Here is a 21,685-nt window from a genome sequence, read left to right as displayed (position 1 = left end):
TTCCAGAAACCAATTACGCTAAAGACAAAAGGAAAACAAAAAATAGTTCCTCTGTCCCCACGAGGCTTCCCCTTACACACCTAGACATGTGGAATTTCGGTAAAAGATGCAGGTTCTGTTTCCTTGCATTGGGGAGAGTATCCCTAGCGGATTACACAGGCAGCGAGATGCCATGCCATGGGATGGACCCAGAGCCTCTCTTTGTGCTTCTCAGGCCCAAGCCCAATCGCCAGACACCGGCTTCTCTCCGCAAGCAAGGCCTCAGTCTTTTGCGTCGTGCGGAGTACTTTGGGGCGTCGTGCGAATGCATGCAAGATAATGGAGCCAGCAGCTCCTCTTCCCGTCAGCCTCAGTCGTCCGGGGGCCTCGTCTCTGGAAACCCGGACGACTTGGCAAGCATCCAAGGCCAGATTCTGGCCCGTGCAGGGAACGAGCTTGGTGTACTGAGTACAGAGTACTAGTTACATGGAAAATTGCTCGATTCGTCGCCGTTGCTTGTGGAGAGATGCATGTGCTTACGATTGGATTGCCTTGGGGAAATACCGTTTGTAACACCTAGCGATTGCTTCGGGCGTGGTTCATGCTAGACCTGTCGCCCTTGACTTTGAGGGTTTGGTTATTAGTAGCAGACTGATCTGTGTGTTTTTCAAATTGTTTTCCTCCCCATCTGAGCTCTCCTTCCCCATTGTTTGAGATCTTGTTGGTCCTCAATTGCTTGCGAGAGTCTCACAATTGCCACCAAACACATCAGATTTTATCACAATCAGATTACTTTACTTTTCAGTATCAACCAGTTCAGTTTGCTTGGAGCCCAACCTATTCTTGTCGATACCTGATACCAATCCCACTGCCAAAGGCAGCAGTCGCGGACAACCACTTTGACCGCCAGGCCAAATAGTCACTGGGAATCTCTACTTCATAAAACCCTTTTGTTTCAGGCCTACCTACATTTGTGTGTGGGGTCAGTGTTTTTATTTGGGAGGGTAGAAGAGCCAGAGGGTCGTCACTCGTTTGTCCATTCGTTTTAGGCACATTGTCGAAGTTGGGAAGCTACATTCGTTATCTGGGCGAAGGCCATAGTTCACGCAAGATGCGTCTTGCCAGCTCACTTGGGCTTTTTACAAGCCTTGTTGCTGCAGTCCCCGGACTGGATGTCGGGGCCGGCGGTGAAGCATTACTTACGGTTGATCTAAGCCTGTTTCCAGACTCCGTTCTGGCCGCCCGGTGTGATGAGTGTTGCCCAACGACAATTAGAACAATCATCTCGAAAATTTAGTGAGTGGCACTTGCTAGTATCGTAGTTATGTGTTTGCTAACGATGGAAAAGTACCACAATTTATAGCGAAAAAACGGTCAGCCTTGTGTGCTTTCAATTGAGAAAATGGGTTGAGTGGCCGATGCTGACATGAGAGACAGATATATACTACCGCAACACAACATGACGTTTCTACCAAGGTGCAATACACAACCAAATACGTTACTACAACAGCCCTCTCGACTTACACAAGGGTATGGATCAGACCGTCGACAAGAACAAAGGGATATCTGCTAACATGGCTCAAGTCATATCCTGTGACCGTAACTAAAACCATTGAGTAAGTGCAACGTCTTCGAAGACCAAGGATTTATTTAATCCGGGTACTGGCTATAGCACGATCACTAACTTGGTGGCGCAGTTGTGACCCTCCCTACAAAAGCGGTTATGAATCAACTGGGGGCGCACACACTGCACAGGTCCCAAAACTCAAGGGACGGACGTACGGCTGTAGGACAACAACGGTAACTTCCTGGGCTACGACCACGGCTACGAAGACAGTTACTGGTATTGAGTCCATTGTGACCACGAAAACGGTTCCGCAGGAGACAACCATTCACGACACCCATACTATCGTGGACTCGACTACAATATGGGTGCCCACAACTTACACGGAGACCAAAACGCTCGTTAGCGAGCATCCGGTCACTCTAACTGTCGACAACACCAAGTACACTACGAAATCCACCACCATAGTTACAACGTTTGTGTCGACAGTGACGACAAGCTTCCCTGTTGTGACCACGCTCACACTACCAGCTCAAACTATAACGGCCCCCGGCCAGACAATAACTGCTCCCGGCCAGACAATAACCGCTCCTGGCCAGACCGTAACGGCTCCCGGCCAGACCGTAACGGCTCCCGGCCACGATGTAACTCAAACTCTCGCAGGACCAACAGTCACGGCTCCCGGTCCGACAAGCACAATTACTCTTCCCGGCGTTACCAAAACCTTGCCAGCCAGCACAATTGTGACAACACAGATAAAGACGTTACCCCCCGTCGACGATCCACGTTACCGACGAGCAAGAAACAAGGACAATCACTCGGCCAGGATACACCGTAATAGAGACCAGCACACTTACCCTACCTCCCACAACAATCGAAAAGCCAGCCACTACTGTCACCGTGACCCCCATGTTCGACGTCAGCCTTTGCCCGACTCCCACAGGAGTCTCAGCACCGTTGGACGCAAAGTCGGACCGTACATTTGGTTGCGAACCTGGCTATGTCTGCAACCCTCCTAAGCCAAATGGATGCAATCTGTGGCCCAACCCTCCATCCGACAATTTCCTTTGCGATCCAAATGACTGTATTCCCTCGCCGCCTTTTACAAAGGTCGTATGGCAAGGATGCGAAACTAGCTATTACCCACCTTCGTATGGCTACTTCAACCTTAATCCCGAAGCATTCGGTCTTTCGTACGACATCTTCGAATTTAAAGTCATCAACGAGACCATCAATGGACACCCTTCCCTGATCACAACAGGGAACTGGGGTTCGCAATCCTCGCTGACTGCCTGGCCTAAACCATCCCCGCCGGCCTTGCATGGCCCAATGCGCAAGCGTATCAAGGACCACAAAACCTGTCACAAGTCCAAGAGAGATGGTATTGTCCCCTCCATATGTTATGATGTTTGCAATACCGCCTACCTCATTGCTTCAAGTACCGGCAAAAGCGACAAGCTCTGTGAAAGCACTTCTCCTTTCAGGGATGCCTACGACTCCTGCAGCAATTGTATCCAGCACAATTCCAGCAACAACTCAACCTCTACTGGAGACGAACAAAAGCAGCCATTTGAGCAGTATCTCAATTTCTGTAGTGGCACAAAGGCTGGGAAGCCCCCAACTACTTCACACACAACTCCCGAGCAGCTTGTTACCCAGCAGCCTACTCTTGGAACCAGCACGCAAGTTGATGTAAGCCATCCGACGTTTACGCCAATTCCGTCCAGTGAGAGCATCAGCTCATCTGCTCCGTCAACATCGAGCCCTGCCAGTTCCGTGGGCTCTACCTCAGCCAGCGATGCATCTTCATCGCGGACTACGCACTCGGCTCCCCCATCTTCCGGACACAGTTCGCCCATCTCTACACCTCTGGGATCTTCTGCAGGTGGAAGCTCTAGTGCTCAGAAACCTAGAACTTCCACTAGTGGAGAGACGCACTCGCCCACTGCCACTCAAAGCCCTGCCGTTAGTACTGCCGGCGGCAGCAGTAGCAGCTCAAGTAGGCTCAGCAACACTAGCGTCGAAAGCGGTCCTGGATTCGCCTCCGCCTCCGCCTCCGCCTCCGCCTCCGCCTCTGCATCTGCCTCTGCATCTGCATCTACCTCCGCCCCAGCCTTTACCACTGGCCCCAGTTCGAAGATTGACCACGGTAGTGGTACAGGCCCAGGCTCAAGCGAAAGCACCAGCAGTGCCAATACTGGCAACGGCGCAAGCGATCAACCCGGCACCACGACAGAAAATGTCCCTGGAAATTCCCCAACGTCGACGCCAACCGTCGTTACAGCCGCTGCCTCTCACCTTTCAAGCCTCCTCTACTCTGCTGGAGCAATTCTTGTTTCATCAGTACTTATCATAATGTGCTAAGCGAAAATGTGGACGTAATACCTATAACTTTCTCACACTCTTTTTGAATTATCAATTTTGGTAATGGATGTATTTAATGTGGTGGTCTCTGGACATAAGAGAATGCAAACTCGGGCGCTGTTGGAAGACATAGGATACCTTTCTTGAAAATTTGACAGTGTTTGATGTCACAGAAACTGTATTATCACGAGGCAGTTTCTTAATATATATTCGTCTAGCATGCATGGGATATGGCTTCTCGCGTGCTTACAGATCCATTACTATGCCTGAATTAGTCTCCTCGAGTCCAGCATCACGCTAGACCGAGTTCCTGGTAGAAAGCCTCGGTATTGGGTTCCCTGCCCAGAAAGTCCTTCAAGGTCTGTAGCTCTTCCTGGCTGCCGCCACGGCCTAGAACTAGTTTACGGTATCTACGACCTTCCTTGCCATCCATGGGGTCCTTCTTAAAGAATGAGTGGAACATGTCGAGGGAGAACACCTGCGAGTACAGGTAGCCGTAATATCCGGCATCGTATCCGCCTGTGTAATGCCCGATAGTGGCGAATCGATTGCCCCATTCACTACGAGATAAAATGTCAGCAACTTGTAATTTCATCCCAAGTGTGTGCTTTGGCACGGATACGTACAGTCCTTTTCCCTGGGCCTCGGGACCTTTGATTCCAGTAATGTTACGGCGGAACTCATTCCAGACCCTGGCGATGGGCATATTCTTGGCCTCTTCGTGAGACTTGGGAGTATGCACGGTCATGTCGAAGAGACCGTAGAGTAATTGGGTAAGGTTGGAGGTGGCAGAGTTGAAGTGTTTGGTCTTGATCAACTTCTCAATCATGTCGTCGGGGATCTTCTCGTTTGTGTCCCATCGGCGAGAGAGGAACTTCAGGACACTGGGTGTCCAGCACCAGTTCTCTAGCATCTGACTGGGAGCTTCGACAAAGTCACCGGCAACACTGGTGCCATGGAAGTAGCTGTATTTGGTGCGAGCAGCTAGGTCGTGGATGCCGTGGCCGAGCTCGTGGAAGAGAGTGACCACCTCATGGTGCTTCAGAAGACCAGGCTTAGTCGCACTAGGCTTGCTGAAATTGCACACCAGGGCGGTCGCAGGGTAGTTGCGAGTTCCGTCCTTGTTGAGGTAGCCAGGCTCGATGTTGAAGTTGGCATTGTGACCGTACTTGTTATCTCTGGGGTGGAGATCCAAGTACAAGTATCCGCAGAATCCACTGCCAGCAGCCTCATCGTCCCAGACAGAATAGACAATGACATCCTCGTGCCAGGTCATGTCTTCCGCCTTGCCAGTAGAGCTGAGTCTAGCGCGGTCCTCCTTGCTAAGCTCAACAAAGACAAACCCGAAGATTTGCTCAAAGATTTTGATCATGCCCTGATATGTACTATCAACAGGGAAGTATTGAGAAATCTCAGCCTCATCCACACTGTATTCCTTCTCTTTCATAATTCTCGAGTAGAATGGAACATCCCACATGTACAAGTTACCGTCGAATGGTGCACCCCGCGCCTCACAATCCTCCTTCTTGTACTGGAGAAGGCGATCAGCCTCCTTTACACCTCCTGGGGCAAGTCGCTCGCGCAGATCGCCTAGAAATTCCATGACTCTGCCTGAAGTCTTGGCCATCTTCTCGGAAATAACCAGGCTAGCGTGGTCCGGGAAACCAAGCATACGAGCGGCCTCGTCTCGAAGGGCAATGATTTCGCGGAACAAGGGAACATTGTTGTTTACCTTGTTGGACTCGGCAATGACATAGGTGCGTCTAGTGCCCTCATGGATAGCATACTTGCTCATGGGGAAGAAATGATTGTACTTGAAAGTGACCTTGACCTTTCCCTCGTTCTCTCCGGTGCCCTTTTCGAGCCGGCTAATATCAATATCATCAGAGGGGACACCTTCAAGCTGCTCAGGGGTGAACCAAACACCGCCCATCTCGTCGTTCAGGTTCTTCTGGCTCTGAAGGCACAGCAAACTGAGACGCTTCTGAATGTCCTTGAAGCGGTCCCTCTTGGCGCCAGCTGGCAATAGAAGGCCATTACGGATATACTTTTGGCGTTCCTTCTGCAAAAGGTGCAGAGATTCGCCATCCAGCTTTTGGGAGTCACGAGTCTGGAATGCAGCATCAACCAGTTTGAATATATCCTCTCTCATCTTGAGTTCAATGTTGAACTCATCGGATATTTCCTGGGCCTTGGTCGAAGCTTCTCTGAGCTCCTTGCTGGCAGAGACATACTGGTAGAACTGGGCAACGCGGTAGCTTCGTCCCAGCTCGTTCTCGTTCACCAGGCAAGGTTCGAGAACATTGCCAAAGATGGCATTTTCAGGCTTCACATCAGCCACTACCTTATCCAGAATCTTCTTTGTGAGCTCATTGTTCTTGTTGATATCGGCAACAACTGACTCGGTGGTGCCGGTGAAGAGTGGTGGTGCCTGAGGCGGGGTCTGGTAATGAGTACCGGCCATGCTGCTTGTCATCAATGGACGAAAACGATGAACGATGCGTCGGTCCGCACTTGGGCGAAAATGATTGACAAGGGTGTTGAGACGGAGAAAAGCCCGTGAAGAGGCCAGGGTTGCGGCGAGGATAAAGACGACGAGGGACAGAGCAAGGAGGGGGAGTGAGAGGAGACGCGGCCGGGGCTGCTTTAAATGACTCCGCCTATCCAGTTTGACTGCAGGTACAGGAGGGAATTCGGAAACTGTCCAAGGAGTGAGAGGCCGTCTCGATCTAGAAGTAGGATGGAGCGGTGGACAGCTGTTAAACCGCCTGTAGGTGTGCAGCAAGCCGCGGTTCGATGCAATGTAGTCTGGTAGGATGTACCAACGACAAGCTGTCTGGTGTGTCAGCACTTGAGGTCAGTCAACTTGGGAGCGAGCTTCCCCAGACCGGCAGGTGTTCCACCGTGACAGCGGGGCAGCGAGGGGGAACACGGAGCCCAAGCACTCCAGTCTTGCAAGTGCTGACTGCACATGTGAGCAACAACCAGCGGAGTTTAGTAAATGTGATGCATGTCGTCTCCATCAGCACTTCGGAACCATGCAACAGACCGTTAACGCCAATTGCTGATAGCAATTTGTGAATAGCTCTGTAGCTGAACAAGAAGACTTCAATCAAATCGGCTTGTCTATGGACCCAGGCCTTCCAGTTGTTAGGTCGCATTTCCTGCAGTAGTGACTTGTCGACCCCACCACGCATTGTTCTATCACCTTTACAACACGATGATTGCCAGCAAACTTTACGCTACGTGCCAGTGCCCAATCAACGATACACAAGTCCAATGTCAACGTCAAAGTTTAACTTAAATGAGTAGTCGCAGAAGAACTGCCCTCTGAACAATTTATCTACCATTCCAAAACCTATATCCATACACAAAATAATGAGTCTTGACTCAAATGCCAACCCACTCCCACGCACTTTCCAACTCCATGCCTCATTGCATCCTCCATCGCCAAACACTGTCATGTAAGAGAAAAACAGTACAAGGAAAAAGAAAAGAAAAGAGCAACGCCATCCAGTCCGCACATGCAAAAAGGCTGAGCAATCATTTCGTATAACACACCATCATCGAAAATGGGGCCGTGCAGTCGCCTAGTTGGCGAGAATGGTTCGGACAAGGTCTTTAGAAGATTAACGTCAGAAAATATTCAAATGTTGGGGGGTTACAGGTCCAGGAGTATCCCTGTGCTTGTCACAAATGGCACTGCGAAACATACCAGTATAGTTTACTTGACCAGAGCTGGTGTCCACAGCCTTGAGCAACTCATCAACCTCATCCTCTGACATCTTCTCGCCAAGGTTCGTCAAGATGTACTTGATCTGACCAACGCCGATAAATCCAGTCATATCCTTGTCAAACACCTGGAAGCCGCGACAATATTCTTCGGGCTCGCCAGGGTCGCGGAAACCGCCAGGGCGGTTCAGAATGCGCTGGAATGTCTCGAAATCGACTGCTCAACAGCACTGTCAGTTATTCATGCCCACGAGTTCCCTTATGTCGCTCTTTTTCGTCAGCTCAATCTACTCACATTCGCTACCGGCATTCTGCTCGAGGTCCTTGATCTCGGACAAGGTGGGGTTCTGGCCACAAGCTCGAAGCAAATCACCCAAGCTGTCTACAGTCACCCTGCCATTGCCGCGCTTGTCAAAGAGGGCAAAGGCCTCCTTGTAGTTGGTGGAAGCCTGAGAATCGTACTGGTTAGAAGACATTGTCAAGTCTGTAAGCTGTGCTGCTAATGATGCGGCTGGAATAGAAAAAGGAGGCCCCGTCCCGTCGTCCCGTGGGTGCGCGCTTGGTTGAGCACAATCGGGTGACTGTTCGTGTGCACAGCTAGCCACAGAGTGCTTCTTTGCGCCTGCTTCGGTGTTTACAGCTTGCTAAAGGAAATGCGTCGTTCGTCACGAAAGTTGGCAGATGTGTTGTGCAAACCAAGATTTCAGAGCTCGCGTCGTTTGGGCGCATTTGGAGGCAATCCAACCCGGAAGGGGGCAATCACACTGTGCTGACTGGCATCGAACTGGCGAATCACATGGCGAGGCTCGTCGACCGCGGGGCTTCTTCTCTGCTATTTGTTTACAAAGGTGGCGTCGGGTGCTGGGGCAACTCACCATTGTGTCTGGTACCCCAAGTACGGAGTAGTCGGAGGGCTAGAGTGCAGGAGGGAGCACAAATAAATGCGCTAGCGGCAGCTTCCCGACTGGAACTCTGTCGTGTACCCAAGATGTGAAGTAGTTGCTGAGGGCTTCGCAAACGACTTTCAGGCTTGCAGAAGATGATTTTGGCGCTGATGAAGGAGTTGGAAAAGTGTAGAGTAGCATGGAAAAGGACAACAATGAAATTGCTCGTCTCCTGACACAGACGCTCTGGTCCCATTGATTGCCAAGGGTACGGTGGGCTGTTACTTCGTCTGTCCCCCCTGCGCCTGCTTCTTTGGCCGGGCAACAGTCACTTCATCCGTTCTGCACCCAGTCCAGCTTCAAAAGGTGCACGCACACACATCCCCATCCTGCGGCGACTTGACTTCCTCATACTAACCATGTCCCGGCCTAACGCGTCCTCACATTTCTTAATATCATAACGAATAAGGCCGCATTCTGTCCGCTGCGCAATCCATTTTCTTAACGACATTTTCCGTCACTTTGCCTGGAGCATGTCAGTGGCAGCCATCATCACGGCCCGGCGCCAGCTGAGCAGGGGCAAGGGGCCGCGTTCGAAACACTGAAGGGATGTACGGAGTACAAAGCCTCCGTGCTCGAGATGTTAGCAACTTGCGGTGTGTTGTCGCACCTTTCATGTCAATCAAGGCCCACGACTCATTGGCAGTGAGAGGCTAGAAGTGATTATCTTCTTAACTCGTACACCAAACAAAACCTCGCCAAACGTTTCGCGTAATTGCTCAAACATATCTAGTTACTTGCAGTCATCTACCGAAAAACAACGGATCATTGCTCCTTATTCAACGCTTCTTTGCCATGAGGATGTACGTACCCCAGACCGTATCAACCTCGGCGTCTCTCCACCCGTCGCCAAGTCCCTTCCATTGCGGCTCTGATTCCACAATACGATCCATGAGGATATCAGCCAAGTCCCCCTGACCTCCTTCCGCCCGGCTCTTAACCTCTGGATGAGCATCGCGCCAGCCCTGGAATGCACTAAATGTTCGAACATATGCCTCCAGTTGCCCTAGATTAATTCTCCTCTGCATCCAGGCTGTGCCAGGGTCCGGTGTCTCTGGACAGTCCGCTTTGACGTCGTACAGATCTCGACGGATGGCCGTCCAGTCTTTAGCAGGCGGTTCCACCTCCCGCAACAGATTTCGGACTTTATTGCGGCCAGGCTGTTCCCAGTAAGCATTCATTCCCTCGACGCCTGGCTCGACGTCTCCATCTGCGTAGCAGTACTTGTCGAATACTCGGTTGGCTCTCTCGTGCCCAATGAGGACGTTGTCCTTGTATCCCCAGAAAGCAAGAGAACCGCCAGGTTTCAGCACGCGAGATAATTCAGGCCACGCTTTGTTGTAGTCAAACCAGTGTGCCGACTGTCCAGCCACCACCATGTCAATGGATTTATCGGGGAGGAAGGACAGGTCTTCGGCGCCGCCCTGATAAAACGTGATCTTCTTATCCTTTGTCATTGATGTGGCTTGCCTCACCATGCCTGGGCTTGTATCAATGCCAATCACGCGACCAAAGTGAGGGCTCATTTCTCTGGCGATCAATCCATGGCCGCACCCGATATCCAGCAAGGACCCCGATGAGATGCCGGCATTATTATGATAGCCCAGAACGGTTCTAAACAAACTTGCAGGATATGTTGGCCGCGCCGCGGCATACCCTGCAGCGGAAAAGGTTGCTTTGCTGAAGATGCTTGGTCAGCATGTGTGGAGTGCGCGCACGACAATCAAGGCGCAAAGGACAAGTGCTCTTACGCAAATAGAGACATTGCTATAACAACATGTTGTACAGTATTACAATTGCTGCTCTTGCATTGGCCCCAGCTTCTGGAGTTAAATTGGAATTATATGTCATGGACCGAGTCCAAGCCATGGAGCAACACCACGTCTTGCCGATTCGGCCGACCTCGGGTTTACAACGGATGGGGCAAGCCTGGCCTCCCTTCAAACGCTTGACAAGGTTTGAGTCGGAAACCCCGCAGAAGCCGCCGGATCTGCCTCTGTGCTGATCGCCATCTCCTGCTCGAATGAGGACATCAGCCGAGGGCATTACTATTATTACCGGCAACCCCTGACATTTCGAGGTTCGGTCTACTACCCGCGGCTTGCAAATAGGCAACCAGCAATTGACAACCAACTTGACAACACCAAACATAGCCACCACCGCCGGTACAATGGCCACCGAAACCACTGCCCGCAAGTTCTTTACGTCGCCGTTCTTTGCCGTCGTCGGCGCCAGCTCGAATCCCGCCAAGTTCGGTCATAAAGGCTCGTATTTCCTAGATGTATCCGCCATCTACCAATTCACCCCGACTAATCCTGTGGAATAGTTCATGCTTGGTATTTGGATCATGGTCTGAACGTCACACCAGTCAATCCGGGCTCTTCTTCCGTGTCTGTGGGCGGCCAAGATTACGCCACAGTCCCGAACTTGTCTGGGTTGCCCAATCCTAAGCAGACCTCGGTATCTATCATCACTGCACCTCCTGTCACTGTTAAGGTGCTTGAGGAAGCCAAGAAGATTGGTATCCCAGGCGTCTGGCTTCAGCCGGGCACTTTTGACGATGCAGTTCTGAAGCTGGCCCTTGAGAAAGGCGCCTTTGAGTCTGTGGTATATGGTGATGGCGGACGGGGGCATGACGGTTGGTGCGTTCTTGTTGATGGTGAAAGAGCAATGAAGGATGCTGGTAAGCTATGATGAACGCACATATGCGAATAGTAAATCGAATTTAGGCAGCTTGGTCCCGGTGCGTTGAAAACATGTCGGTACTAGTCTCGCATAGTCGAGGCGCAACCAGAGGATACACGCAATGGGCGGCACTGTGGCCAAATCAAATTGACCACCGATATCTATGCTTATGATTTAACCTGTTTGTCATGGCTGCCACGATACGGCCTAGGTTATGGTCCATTACCGCCATGTCATGTACCAGACTCACAAGGCCAAGTGACAAGTCGACAAGGGATAGCTACCCGGGTTGCTGGAAGAGCATACACCCACAGCTGTGTGTGTAGAACTGTGATGAGCTGGTATAATTATAAAAGCTGGTGTTATTCCAAGGAACAAGAAGGGCCAGACACCCCCAGGTCTTGAGGTCTTGAATTTTTGAAACAACAACGGCAAATTTGGGACTTGAGCTGTGTCCTCCGTCCATCTTCAACGCCTGCCAGATCGCGAGGGTTAGATAGCCCCACTTGGCCTGGGAGTAAACAAACACGTTCATGGCCAACCAACCACGACCAACGTCACGGCAAGTTCCCTATCGCCCTAAACAGCGCAACATCGCATGACTTTCTCTGTTGTATTTCACAGCGTGACGTGATCTGGAGGCGAAGGCTTTATTCTTTCTGCTTTTCTTTCTTTCTTTTTTTTCCTTCCGAGAGAAGGCAGCATGAGAACAGACATGTCCTGCATGCGCATCTGAGCTTTCCAGTATTTACCGCGACGCGCACCGACCAACATTTCACCAGGACGCAAAAACAATCGACACCCAAGAAAACATCATTGACACTTGTCGCTCTCTGCGATGGAACAATACTTCACATATGAGGCGCGACTTGCCTCGTTCCAAAAGACCTCTAAAAAGAGGGGATCAACAGCGGGTGGGCGTAGCAAGGCTTTGAATTGGCCGCATAAACAGATTGCGCCCGCGAGTGTACGCGCCATTGAATCCAACCCCTCCTGCGCAAATCCGTCTGACGATTTTCTTCATAGCTAGCGAGAGCTGGATTCTACTTCGAACCATATCCTGAAAACCCCGACAATTGTGTCTGCTTCCTTTGCGGAAAGGGCCTAGATGGGTGGGAAGCTGGTGACGATCCTCTCGAGGAGCATCTCAAGCATGCCCCCCAATGTGGATGGGCCATAGTGTCAGCAATTGAAGCCGACATCGATGAGTATTCGAGGCAAGACCCGACCCTGCCCCATATGGTTGAGGCACGAAAGGCGACATTTGCTGGAAAATGGCCCCATGAGGGAAGGAAAGGGTGGAAGTGCAAAACAAAACAGGTAAGGTGTGAAGAACACGTACAGCTACGGCATCTGCTTACTTGAGTTGCTCTAGCTTGTTGAAGCTGGCTGGAAGTATACGCCTACGGATGAGTCAGATGACATGGCGACTTGTGCGTATTGCCAGTTGGCTCTAGATGGATGGGAGCCAAGTGACAAACCTTAGTATGTAGGCCCGCAAGATCTTGACCAGAGTGTTGGAACTGACCCTATGGCAAGCGACGAGCATTACAATCGATCACCGGACTGCGCATTCTTTGCCTTGCTCAACGAATTCGGAGGGCCCAAGAAGAAGACTGTCCGAGGCAAGGCGGCGGGTGGATCAAAGACTTCTCGACTATCTGCAATCAGTGGCCACGACTGCCTCTGACATCGCGTCTGTTGCCGATATGACTGCAGAACCAGAGGATAGCGTTCTCACCACTACATCGACGGCGACACAGGGGAGCAAGAAGACTGCGAGCAAGAAAAAAAAGGTAGCAACGGCAAAAGGCAGGACTAAAACTAGGAAGGTGCAAGAAATTGAGAAAGAAGAAGACGATGCTGTTGAGGAAGAGCCTGTGTCGCTACCGAAAACTACAAAGGCAACCCGTGGCAAGAAACGAGCTAGTGACGCCATGGATGATTCCGTTGTCTTCTTATCCGAGGTCCCAGCGTCTAAGAAACAAGCCACACAAACCCGAGAAAGCAGTCAAATTGACAGCTCTACCATCACACCTGAAGATGTCGCGTTGGTTGATGAGCAGGCATCGAAACCGGCCGGTCGGGCCAGGAGTTCCAGCACAAAGTCAAGCCGCAAGCCATCTGCCCTGGGGGCATCTATGGCTTCACTCCGGGCACCCCTTGGAGATTTCCCTGACGATGAGGAGATTGAACGCCAGCTCGAGGCAGACTTGGAACGGGCATTGACGGATGACGATGAAATTGCACACGACTCAGAATCCGAGCGATCGAAAGCAATGGCTAAGCAGAAGTCAAGGGGACAATTGACCAATGAAGAGTTGGAAGACTACGCCATGTTTGATCCTGCTGAAATTGAGCCCGATGAAGATGCGCTGGATGATGAACTTCGAAATCTTCAAGCCGAAATGGAGGTCGAGGAGCCAAATCAAAAACTTCATGTTCCTAAAAAAGGTCGCAAACCTGGAACTGGAACACGCAAAGCATCCAAGCAGACAAAGGCGAAGAAGGCTAAAGCTCCTTCACCGTCTCCAGAACCTGAACCGGAGGCTATTGACCCACCTTTAGAGATTGAGGAGCATGAAGCCAGCATTGGGAGCACAGATTCTGTGGTGAAGAATACAGACACCGTATATTCTCCTCCGTCAATCGAGGCCCCTCCGAGAGCTGTCAAAAAATCGTCGGTAGCTTCAAAAACCGCATCAAAACCTGCAGAAGAACCCGCTATACGTGGCCGTAGACCGAACAGCACAACGGTTGAACCTATACAACCGTCGGAATCTACTCAGCGAAGCGAAGTCCATGCCGATGATGAGGTCCCCGAGGCGGATGGGGAAACTCGGCGACGTGGATCTGCAGGGACGCCACAGCCTGAGGAAGCTTCATCGCCTCTTGGGGAAGCTTCTTGGCCAGCTGTGTCCAGTTCAAGACTAGGAGTTGAGCCGCCATCTACTCCCCCAAAGTTCACGTCACCAGCGCCGTCGGCACGCCAGCCAGCATTGTCGCCGTCACCATCACCGCAGTCATCCGACGCTGAAAATCTGCCTCCCTCATCTATGCCCCCGGCCAGTGCCAAGACGAGGCGCGTTGTCCTTGCGCCCGTAACGGCTACGCCGGCCCGCAACTCACCGTCAAAACGCAATATGCTTGCGGCCGGCTTGCAGAGTCAAATTCCGTGGACGGCGGTGGATATCGATGCAGTTATGGGTACACCACCCCGCGGGGATGACAAGGAAAATGCGGTTAGCCGGCTGTTGAAGCAAGGCAAGGAACTCACTAGCCCAGAGAAGCGCATGACGGTGGAAGAATGGATTTACTTCAATGCAGGGGAGGCAGAGAAGAAACTCAAACAGGAATGTGAGGCCATGGTCACGCGATTCGAGAGAGAGGGCACAAAGGCAATGAATGTTTTGGAGGGCCTGTCAATAGAGTAGAGGAGGTGGGAACTGGGTTGGATAAATTTTGGATGGGTGAACGAACTAAAGAGCTTGGGACGAGGATCTTTACTGATGGACTGGTGCATGGGCGGCGTTGATGATGAAATGACTGTTCGCATGGCGAATACCTACTATAATGTTTGTTATGAAGTGGACAATGTAGATGTGTGTTTTGAACCATTTGTGGCTGTTCATGACCCCCGGAATTAGTAGGTGACATGAGTATCATCCCGGCACGAAAGACCCAATGTCGTGAGGACTTGGTATGGTGATTTTGATTGCTAGCCAGGCGTTTTCGACACAAATGATGATCTACGTAACAAGGCACGGAGCATCTGACGAGAATGCTGATTTCGTCCGTAAACACTGGCGTCTGCACTCTGCACCTACCCGCAACATGCTTCGGGACAACCGTGCATATGATTAATTACGTGCTGTTATTCATTTCTCCGTATTTGATTACGCAATGTACCAGGTGACACGGCATAAGGCAGTCGGAATGGGGTGTCTAAACTCTGTCAGAGGAGGGTAGGATGTCTGGTGCTTTTTTTTTTGTTAAACTCGTGGCTTTTTTTTTTGTTCGTAGTACGAGCGGCTAGGTAGTATGTCCTTGGCGAGAATCAAAGGATTGGGAACCCGGACAGACGCTGCTTAGCACAATTAGTGATCCTTTTTTTGAAATTCTGTGCTGTTGGGGGCAAGAATTCATATTTGCGCATCGATTCAGACAATTGTGTAACATGAATGGTGTATGTAGAATCATGGGTAAATTGTTCATAGCCATGGAAGTAACCGTGTCTCATCAGGATACGTAATTGAAGATTGCGAAATGAGGGGACATGTCGAATCGTACTTTATAGTTGAATTTGTTTCCCTTTTCTTTTCGTGGAACCCGTTGCATCGAACTTGCTGCGGCAGCGCAAGAAAAACACACTGGCCAAGTTTCTCGCCCGTGAACCTGATGTAGACGCCAGAGTCGGGGTCATTGGTCGCCCTTGCAGGGACCGTTCTAGACCATCAAAATCGTGGATCGTGACTCCATGCCGGCTGGAACGCAGTGGCGCCGCGGGTCGTCCCGCTGGTTGACCCGCCCGAGGGGAGATGGCACGGGTGACATGGACACTTATGCCTGCTGTTTCTTGGAGTAGGAAGACGGTTTCGACATGCAGCAAGCTCCATAACCATTGGGTCACCTTTGAGTTGTGAGATGAGAAAGGAAAGTACAAGGGCAAAGTTTGTGGGCTGTGCCAGAGTTTTGTGGAACGCCCCAAGTAGGATTAGAGTTTGGCCGATGGTCCGACGGGGCAATTTCTGTCAGGAGAGGGTTTGTTCATGAACCTAAGTGCCTTATGTATATATTTCTCATGTTTGATGCTTGTGCTGGCAGAGTACAAGTTAGTGGCGCGTTTGCGGTATTAGCCATTGTCCTGTCCGTCAGCTGCTAAGTGCGGAGTAGACGCGCGATCCCATCGATGAAGGCTGAATGCTTCTCTATAGGGATGATTCATCACGGATTACGGAGTAGACGTTGTTACGGCTAGGCCCTTCCGTTTGGACTTGCGCAAAAGGCATTTGCCTCACGCCATGCAAGCGCATTCCCCATCAATTTTAGACTTGTTACATTATTCATTGCGAACAATGGTTAAGCGATTATCATCATCGATCTGGTCATTGCACCAAATGTTTCATGTTACGAAACGAACCCCTATCTGCGGCGCCCAAGATGCGCCTATGCAGACTCGCATAAACCCTTTCTTCGCCATGGCTACGCCCGACTATGCGGTGGTGAACTATTGCATGAACCCGGCCTTGTGTGGGCGACAGGTTCCTGATACACGAGAAGACGGTCAACTTGGACATTTGGAGAGCTGCCAAACTTCTGGCTCTGTATGCTGAACAAGGGCGAACTAAAATCATTCATCCAGGCATGTTGATTCCTTGGAAGGAATTTCACATACATACATAGTCAGAGAGGGTTGTCATCTGAAATCTGGTCGCGCAGAGTACGAAGTTCCTGCTCACAACCTCACTTACCAGTAGTTGGGCACACTCGTTCTTTTCATTACACAATAACATTCCCCCAGGCTAAGGCCTATATATTATACATCAACTATTTCGACATGCCCTCTTGTTTTTATGCGTTTATTGGCACATGTCACTTAGGGAACACCCTAAAGCTGGATGATATTAAGCAGGTGCCGAAAGGCGCTTGTGGCCACGGTAATTGCAAAGGGTTCCCATGATACCTGAGTCATGCAAAATGTCTGTTATCGCAAATTACTAGGTATGGCATATTCACAATGTTGACATGGCACTCGCATTTTGCGAAGCCTTCAAAACAAAACTGGGCTTTGTGAGGTCTCAATCCTGTTGGCTGCACTAGACGGCATGGGTTTGGGGTCCAGGCCTTCTTCATTTGAACTAGTAATTCAAGGGTCTTTTGTTCCGATCATTGATGGTCTCTGACCCCCTGGACTAAAGAATGAGTAACACAGGCTATTGGCTTTTCGTGATATCCCTGTGAGGCTGTGAATATGGCGCATTTCGTGACATCTTCTACCCACAATATACTGATGTAACCAAAGTCACCAAACTCAGTCATGGCTTGAGCCACATCAGCAAGCCCTAGTCGTCGGGGTCAGTATGAACCAGATCCCTGGCAGAAGACAGCACAACAGGCAGCATGGAGTGGCAATGTCGCACCGCAGGACTTGGACCCATGAGGCTGGCCTTGCTGGATATTCGAGTGTTCATTTTCATCGGCCTGAGACGCCTGACAACCGCGTATAAAGCTGACTGATAAATTGCAAGAGGAGCGGTACGATTTGACCCTGTAGAAGGCCTGTATCTTCAAACACTGGTCATAAATGCATGGGATTTGGAGATGGATTTTTTGGCATGCCGAGAATGGGCCGGGCCAGATTCTCATGCTTCAAAGAGTGCTATCAAGAGACTTATTCGCTCCGAAATACGGCATAAATGCCCATTGTCTAAGTTAGTGGTCAAGCGGATCATCACCATCTTCGGAACTCACAGGGTGAGCCAAGGCGTGACTGATACATTGCACATATAAATGATCTTGCATGACTGTCTCGTAGAACATGAAAGATATTGCATTGAAAGCGCAAATCGGTTCAGCAGACTGACAACCAGCGAGGGAAAAAAAGGCTTCGTCTGCTAGGTAGATGCTCAAGGGCCAACCACAACTGCCTTGTGCCACCATCACGACCTAATTGGCGACGCCACCATTTGTGTTTCGACTGGAGATTCGAAGGAGGTTTATTCGCATTGCTTTTGCCATAGTTCTTGTTACCACGATAAGTCAAATATCAACAAATGAATACCATGGTGATGGCGTCTTTCTCGTGTTGGAGTCCTGGCGGACCTAAGCCAAGAAACCAGGTGATACAGCAAGTACTCCAATGCCCAAGTACTAGTTGCTTTGTCTCACCATACTGTTGGCCCACCAGGTTGTCAACCATGACAGTGGAAACAGCGTGGTGGACCCAAAGCTAGACATGTAACGGCCTCCTGTTTGCTTTCACTCACCGCAAGCTCAATTTTCGGTCTCTCTTTGTTGTTGTCCATATTGATGTTGACTAGATGGCGGATGTGTACATCTAGTCTTCTAATCGACACGCGATCTGCCCCTTGCAACCGTACGACGCAGACTTTGGTCGTCTTCATCTAGTACGTCGGCCGTGCGGTGTTACGACTGGGCGAACTACCGAATGGCGCCAACTAGCCCGTTGCTCGACCACTGACGTATCTACCCAGTTATTTCCTAACAAAATGCCATAAGAAACGCCTCTCCTGGAAGGTGAAAACTTGGTTAAGCTTGGCAGTGAAGCTTAAGCGGATCCGTTGGACTGTTTCTCTCTCCTTCCTCAATGCTTCCAAGGAGGTGAGGATGAAGCCCGCCGCGCGTAAGCAGTGGATGGATTTTTAAGGCTATAGGCCACCTCCGCATTTGCATCGAAGGTTAACCCACGAGTGGGATAGCATGGGACTTGGCGATGGGAGTTAGCTGGACGGTAGATGGCAAAGGGGGGAATGGAGACTGACGCGGGGCTTGAAGGGCCGAACGCCACTATTTTGGGACGATCAGCTTGATCCAACATGATCAGCACAGCTGCGGTATTTGGATTACCCTTGCTTTGGTTGACTGGTTGACGAGTCCAATAGGCAAATGTCTGCGCGTTGGACCACAATGTTCTGTGCGATCGTGCCCACCATATTCTGTGCGCTGCGTATCTGCCAGGGAGGCTCATCATGGTCAGCCCTGGTCTTGGTTTTGTCCCCGACCACTGCCGATGTGCAGTGTGACCATGACCTACAGACCAACAGACCAGCCGGGAGTCCGGGACCAAGGATCCCAAATTAATCAGAGACTGGCGTTTTGCGCTTTGGAGCATTGCTGTTGGGTGTGTATTGTAATCGACGTGGACGGGGTGCTCCGTTGTCTCCCATGGAGTACTCCGTAGTAGGGCAGCAATGGAATACGGACAAGGTGCCAATGCCCACGCCCCCCTCTGCCTTTCGATGCTGACGGTGTGTCGAAGTGGAATCGATAACCAGTTGTCGGTTGGGGTTGTTTTTTAGTTCTCCTCGTCGCCCTCCTGTGTGTGCGATGTAAAGCAGCTTTCCAAATTCCAATGCCTTGACCACTCGAAGCTTTGACGCTGTGACATTGTGACATTGCCTCCTTCTCAAATTGAGGTTTGCTCCTTCCCACTTGGCCTTGACTACAAATTCGTGGTCTAGACTAAGACGTGCCGGTCCTCGCCTTTTTGCCCAAGTGTGTCCACAGCAACGTTGAAAGCTCTCACTCCTGTCACTTCGTCATCATCGTCGTCGTCGTCGCCGACGCCTGCCGCCCTCACGACGTTAACTGCTGTGCTCAGCTTGAGGACCATTTGATCGCAGCCTGCTGCTCATCACCTTGCGACTTGGCAAAATGAGTGAACTTGAAAAATCTAGCCCAATTGACCAAGGCAACGGGGATGCTTTGTCTAATTCTGACCTCGAAAACATCGTCGATCCCGATGCCGGCTTGTCAGAGGCTGAGAAGAAGGAAGTGGTGAGCTTTTTCCTGCCTCGCGCAACGCCTCTTCACTGTTCACTCGATTCTGACGCATAAATCTTTTGTCTCTGTGAAAAGGAACGCAAACTACTGTGGAAGTTGGATTTGATGCTCATCCCCTGGGTTCGTGCCGTTTTGCTTGTACATTGAAACTGTTCGCCACCTAGGCAGTTCGTCTTGTGTCTGCTAACTTGACAAATAAAAACAAAAGCTCTGTCTTCTGTACTTGATCTGTTTTCTCGATCGCACCAACATCGGCAATGCCAAGATTGCTCATCTGGAGAAAGATCTGGGAATGGACCCGAAATCACTCAAATATGCGGCCACACTTATAGTGTTCTTCGTCTCCTACGCCATGTTCGAGGCGCTCGCCAACTTCCTGCTCAAGAAATGGAAGCCATCCAGGTTCATCCCAATCATCATGTAAGCTGACGTCCATCCCGTCCATCGAAGAAGTCGACGAAGTTTGTCACATTGTTTGATCTTACACTGATAATCACTCTTCCAGGATCTTGTGGGGTTGCTGCATGCTTGGCATGGGCTTTGTAAAGGATTGGTCTGGTCTCATGGCGGCTCGATGGTTCCTTGGCGTGGCCGAGGCCGGTTTGTTCCCTGGCGTCAATTACTATCTGTCATGCTGGTATAAGAGAAACGAATTTGGAGTGCGTGCTGCCATATTCTTTTCAGCAGCCGCTTTGGCTGGCTCTTTTGGTGGCCTGCTTGCGGCTGCCATTCAGAAGATGGACGGTCTCCGAGGTATCCCGGGTTGGGCTTGGATCTTTATCATCGAGGGTCTACTGACTATAGTCATTGGCTTCCTCTCCTTTTTCATGGTTCATGATTTTCCAGACGAGGCCAAGTTCTTGGCCCCTGAAGACCGTGCACGTGTGTTACTCCGACTAAAGAACGATAACCAACACTCCGCTAGGCACGAAGACTTCAAATGGGACTACCTGTGGGCTGCCGCTAAGGACTGGAAGACTTACAACGGTATGCTGATCTATATGGGCCCTCTGATGCCACTCTACTCTTTCAGCGTCTTTCTGCCTACAATTATCCAGTCCATGAGCTTCACGTCTGCCGACCAGATCATCAGGAATCAACTCCTTAGCGTCCCACCGTATGCGGTTGCAGCCGTACTGACAGTCATCGTTGGGTTTTGGTCTGATAGGGTACAAAAACGTGGCGTTTTCATCATGGGATGTGCCGTTATTGGAACAGTTGGCTTCGTTATGTTGATATCAACAACTGATCCGGCTGTCCAGTATGCAGGCACCTTTCTTGGCGCCATGGGTATCTACCCTCCCATCTCATTAACCATCGCGTGGGTAGCCAACAACGTTGAAGGTGTCTATAAGCGTGGTATTGTGCTTGGATTCGTTATCGGTTGGGGTAATCTCAATGGCGTGGTCAGCAGTGTCATTTACCGATGGCCACCTCGCTACTTCCAAGGCCACGGAACCATTATTGCGTACCTAGTCGTGTGCATGTTTGGAGGCAGTTTGCTCTTTGCTACTATGCTCAACTTGGAGAACAGGAAACGCAGCAAGGGCGAGCGCGACCATTGGATAGAGGGTAAGACTGAGGAAGAGATCAATGTCCTAGGCGATAAGCGACCCGACTTCCTGTACACCCTCTAGCCGTGCGTGCTGGAGACCTTGTACGCCTGGCCAAATGGCGAGTACGCACCACCAGAAACCACTGCATAGCGATCAACTCGTCATACGATACACATTCAGCGGATCCTCCGAGTATACATGTCGTGGTGTTCTCATCTCTATATCGGGCCCCCACCGCAGGGATACAGAGGTTGGATATTGATGTTATTAATTTTGGATATAGTCAGACATGATGCTTTTGATTAAAGTGTCAAGTATTTTTTTGGATACCACTACCA

The 21,685-nt window shown here is 50.7% G+C and overlaps 9 protein-coding genes across 9 annotated transcripts; 6 read left to right on the top strand and 3 right to left on the bottom strand.

The window, feature by feature from the left end:
• Positions 1 to 999: 999 nt before the first annotated feature.
• J3458_001770 (uncharacterized protein) lies at positions 1,000 to 3,907 on the top strand (the record flags this gene model as incomplete). Its single annotated transcript, XM_066116913.1, has 6 exons — positions 1,000 to 1,275; positions 1,328 to 1,352; positions 1,417 to 1,509; positions 1,564 to 1,595; positions 1,677 to 2,329; positions 2,385 to 3,907. The coding sequence occupies exons 1-6, from the start codon at positions 1,091 to 1,093 to the stop codon at positions 3,905 to 3,907; spliced, it is 2,511 nt and encodes an 836-aa protein (XP_065978800.1). The 5' UTR covers positions 1,000 to 1,090.
• Positions 2,334 to 6,768, bottom strand: PRD1_1 (metalloendopeptidase). The gene is made up of 2 exons (XM_066116912.1): positions 4,534 to 6,768; positions 2,334 to 4,467 (listed from the first exon to the last, which is right to left on the bottom strand). Exons 1-2 carry the CDS (start codon positions 6,381 to 6,383, stop codon positions 4,200 to 4,202), a joined length of 2,118 nt encoding a protein of 705 aa, XP_065978799.1. The 5' UTR covers positions 6,384 to 6,768; the 3' UTR covers positions 2,334 to 4,199.
• A 421-nt stretch (positions 6,769 to 7,189) lies between these two features.
• Positions 7,190 to 8,731, bottom strand: cdc4_1 (myosin II light chain). Its single transcript, XM_007809431.2, has 4 exons — positions 8,515 to 8,731; positions 7,935 to 8,088; positions 7,623 to 7,856; positions 7,190 to 7,526 (listed from the first exon to the last, which is right to left on the bottom strand). Exons 1-4 carry the CDS (start codon positions 8,515 to 8,517, stop codon positions 7,498 to 7,500), a joined length of 420 nt encoding a protein of 139 aa, XP_007807622.2. The 5' UTR covers positions 8,518 to 8,731; the 3' UTR covers positions 7,190 to 7,497.
• Positions 8,732 to 8,849: 118 nt separating this feature from the next.
• TMT1_1 (trans-aconitate methyltransferase 1) lies at positions 8,850 to 10,824 on the bottom strand. Its single transcript, XM_007809430.2, has 2 exons — positions 10,335 to 10,824; positions 8,850 to 10,263 (listed from the first exon to the last, which is right to left on the bottom strand). The coding sequence occupies exons 1-2, from the start codon at positions 10,346 to 10,348 to the stop codon at positions 9,363 to 9,365; spliced, it is 915 nt and encodes a 304-aa protein (XP_007807621.2). The 5' UTR covers positions 10,349 to 10,824; the 3' UTR covers positions 8,850 to 9,362.
• J3458_001766 (uncharacterized protein) lies at positions 10,754 to 11,277 on the top strand (the record flags this gene model as incomplete). Its single annotated transcript, XM_007809429.2, has 2 exons — positions 10,754 to 10,838; positions 10,910 to 11,277. 2 exons carry the CDS (start codon positions 10,754 to 10,756, stop codon positions 11,275 to 11,277), a joined length of 453 nt encoding a protein of 150 aa, XP_007807620.2.
• Positions 11,278 to 12,106: 829 nt separating this feature from the next.
• Positions 12,107 to 12,958, top strand: J3458_001765 (uncharacterized protein; the record flags this gene model as incomplete). The annotated part of the gene is made up of 4 exons (XM_066116911.1): positions 12,107 to 12,235; positions 12,295 to 12,588; positions 12,644 to 12,753; positions 12,808 to 12,958. The coding sequence occupies 4 exons, from the start codon at positions 12,107 to 12,109 to the stop codon at positions 12,956 to 12,958; spliced, it is 684 nt and encodes a 227-aa protein (XP_065978798.1).
• A 19-nt stretch (positions 12,959 to 12,977) lies between these two features.
• Positions 12,978 to 14,702, top strand: J3458_001764 (uncharacterized protein; the record flags this gene model as incomplete). The annotated part of the gene is made up of 1 exon (XM_066116910.1): positions 12,978 to 14,702. The coding sequence occupies one exon, from the start codon at positions 12,978 to 12,980 to the stop codon at positions 14,700 to 14,702; it is 1,725 nt and encodes a 574-aa protein (XP_065978797.1).
• A 1,587-nt stretch (positions 14,703 to 16,289) lies between these two features.
• J3458_001763 (uncharacterized protein) lies at positions 16,290 to 16,601 on the top strand (the record flags this gene model as incomplete). Its single annotated transcript, XM_066116909.1, has 1 exon — positions 16,290 to 16,601. The coding sequence occupies one exon, from the start codon at positions 16,290 to 16,292 to the stop codon at positions 16,599 to 16,601; it is 312 nt and encodes a 103-aa protein (XP_065978796.1).
• Positions 16,602 to 19,662: 3,061 nt separating this feature from the next.
• J3458_001762 (uncharacterized protein) lies at positions 19,663 to 21,679 on the top strand (the record flags this gene model as incomplete). The annotated part of the gene is made up of 4 exons (XM_066116908.1): positions 19,663 to 19,785; positions 19,867 to 19,911; positions 20,000 to 20,211; positions 20,297 to 21,679. The coding sequence occupies 4 exons, from the start codon at positions 19,663 to 19,665 to the stop codon at positions 21,426 to 21,428; spliced, it is 1,512 nt and encodes a 503-aa protein (XP_065978795.1). The 3' UTR covers positions 21,429 to 21,679.
• Positions 21,680 to 21,685: the final 6 nt, after the last annotated feature.

Source organism: Metarhizium acridum, assembly GCF_019434415.1.
Source record: "Metarhizium acridum strain ARSEF 324 chromosome Unknown scaffold_1, whole genome shotgun sequence".
Classification (NCBI taxonomy): domain Eukaryota; kingdom Fungi; phylum Ascomycota; class Sordariomycetes; order Hypocreales; family Clavicipitaceae; genus Metarhizium; species Metarhizium acridum.
Note: the sequence above shows the minus strand (reverse complement) of the source record. Positions and strands in the feature narration are given on the sequence as shown.

Excerpts from the sequence above, each read along its gene's own strand:
- PRD1_1 (XM_066116912.1), bottom strand. The coding sequence starts at position 6,383 with ATGACAAGCAGCATGGCCGGTACTCATTACCAGACCCCGCCTCAGGCA. Across the intron at positions 4,468-4,533 it reads GAGGCCCAGGGAAAAGGACT|TGAATGGGGCAATCGATTCG; the intron begins GTACGTATCCGT and ends TTTATCTCGTAG.
- cdc4_1 (XM_007809431.2), bottom strand. Across the intron at positions 7,857-7,934 it reads GCAGAATGCCGGTAGCGAAT|TCGATTTCGAGACATTCCAG; the intron begins GTGAGTAGATTG and ends GCTGTTGAGCAG. Across the intron at positions 7,527-7,622 it reads TGGTCAAGTAAACTATACTG|ACCTTGTCCGAACCATTCTC; the intron begins GTATGTTTCGCA and ends AATCTTCTAAAG.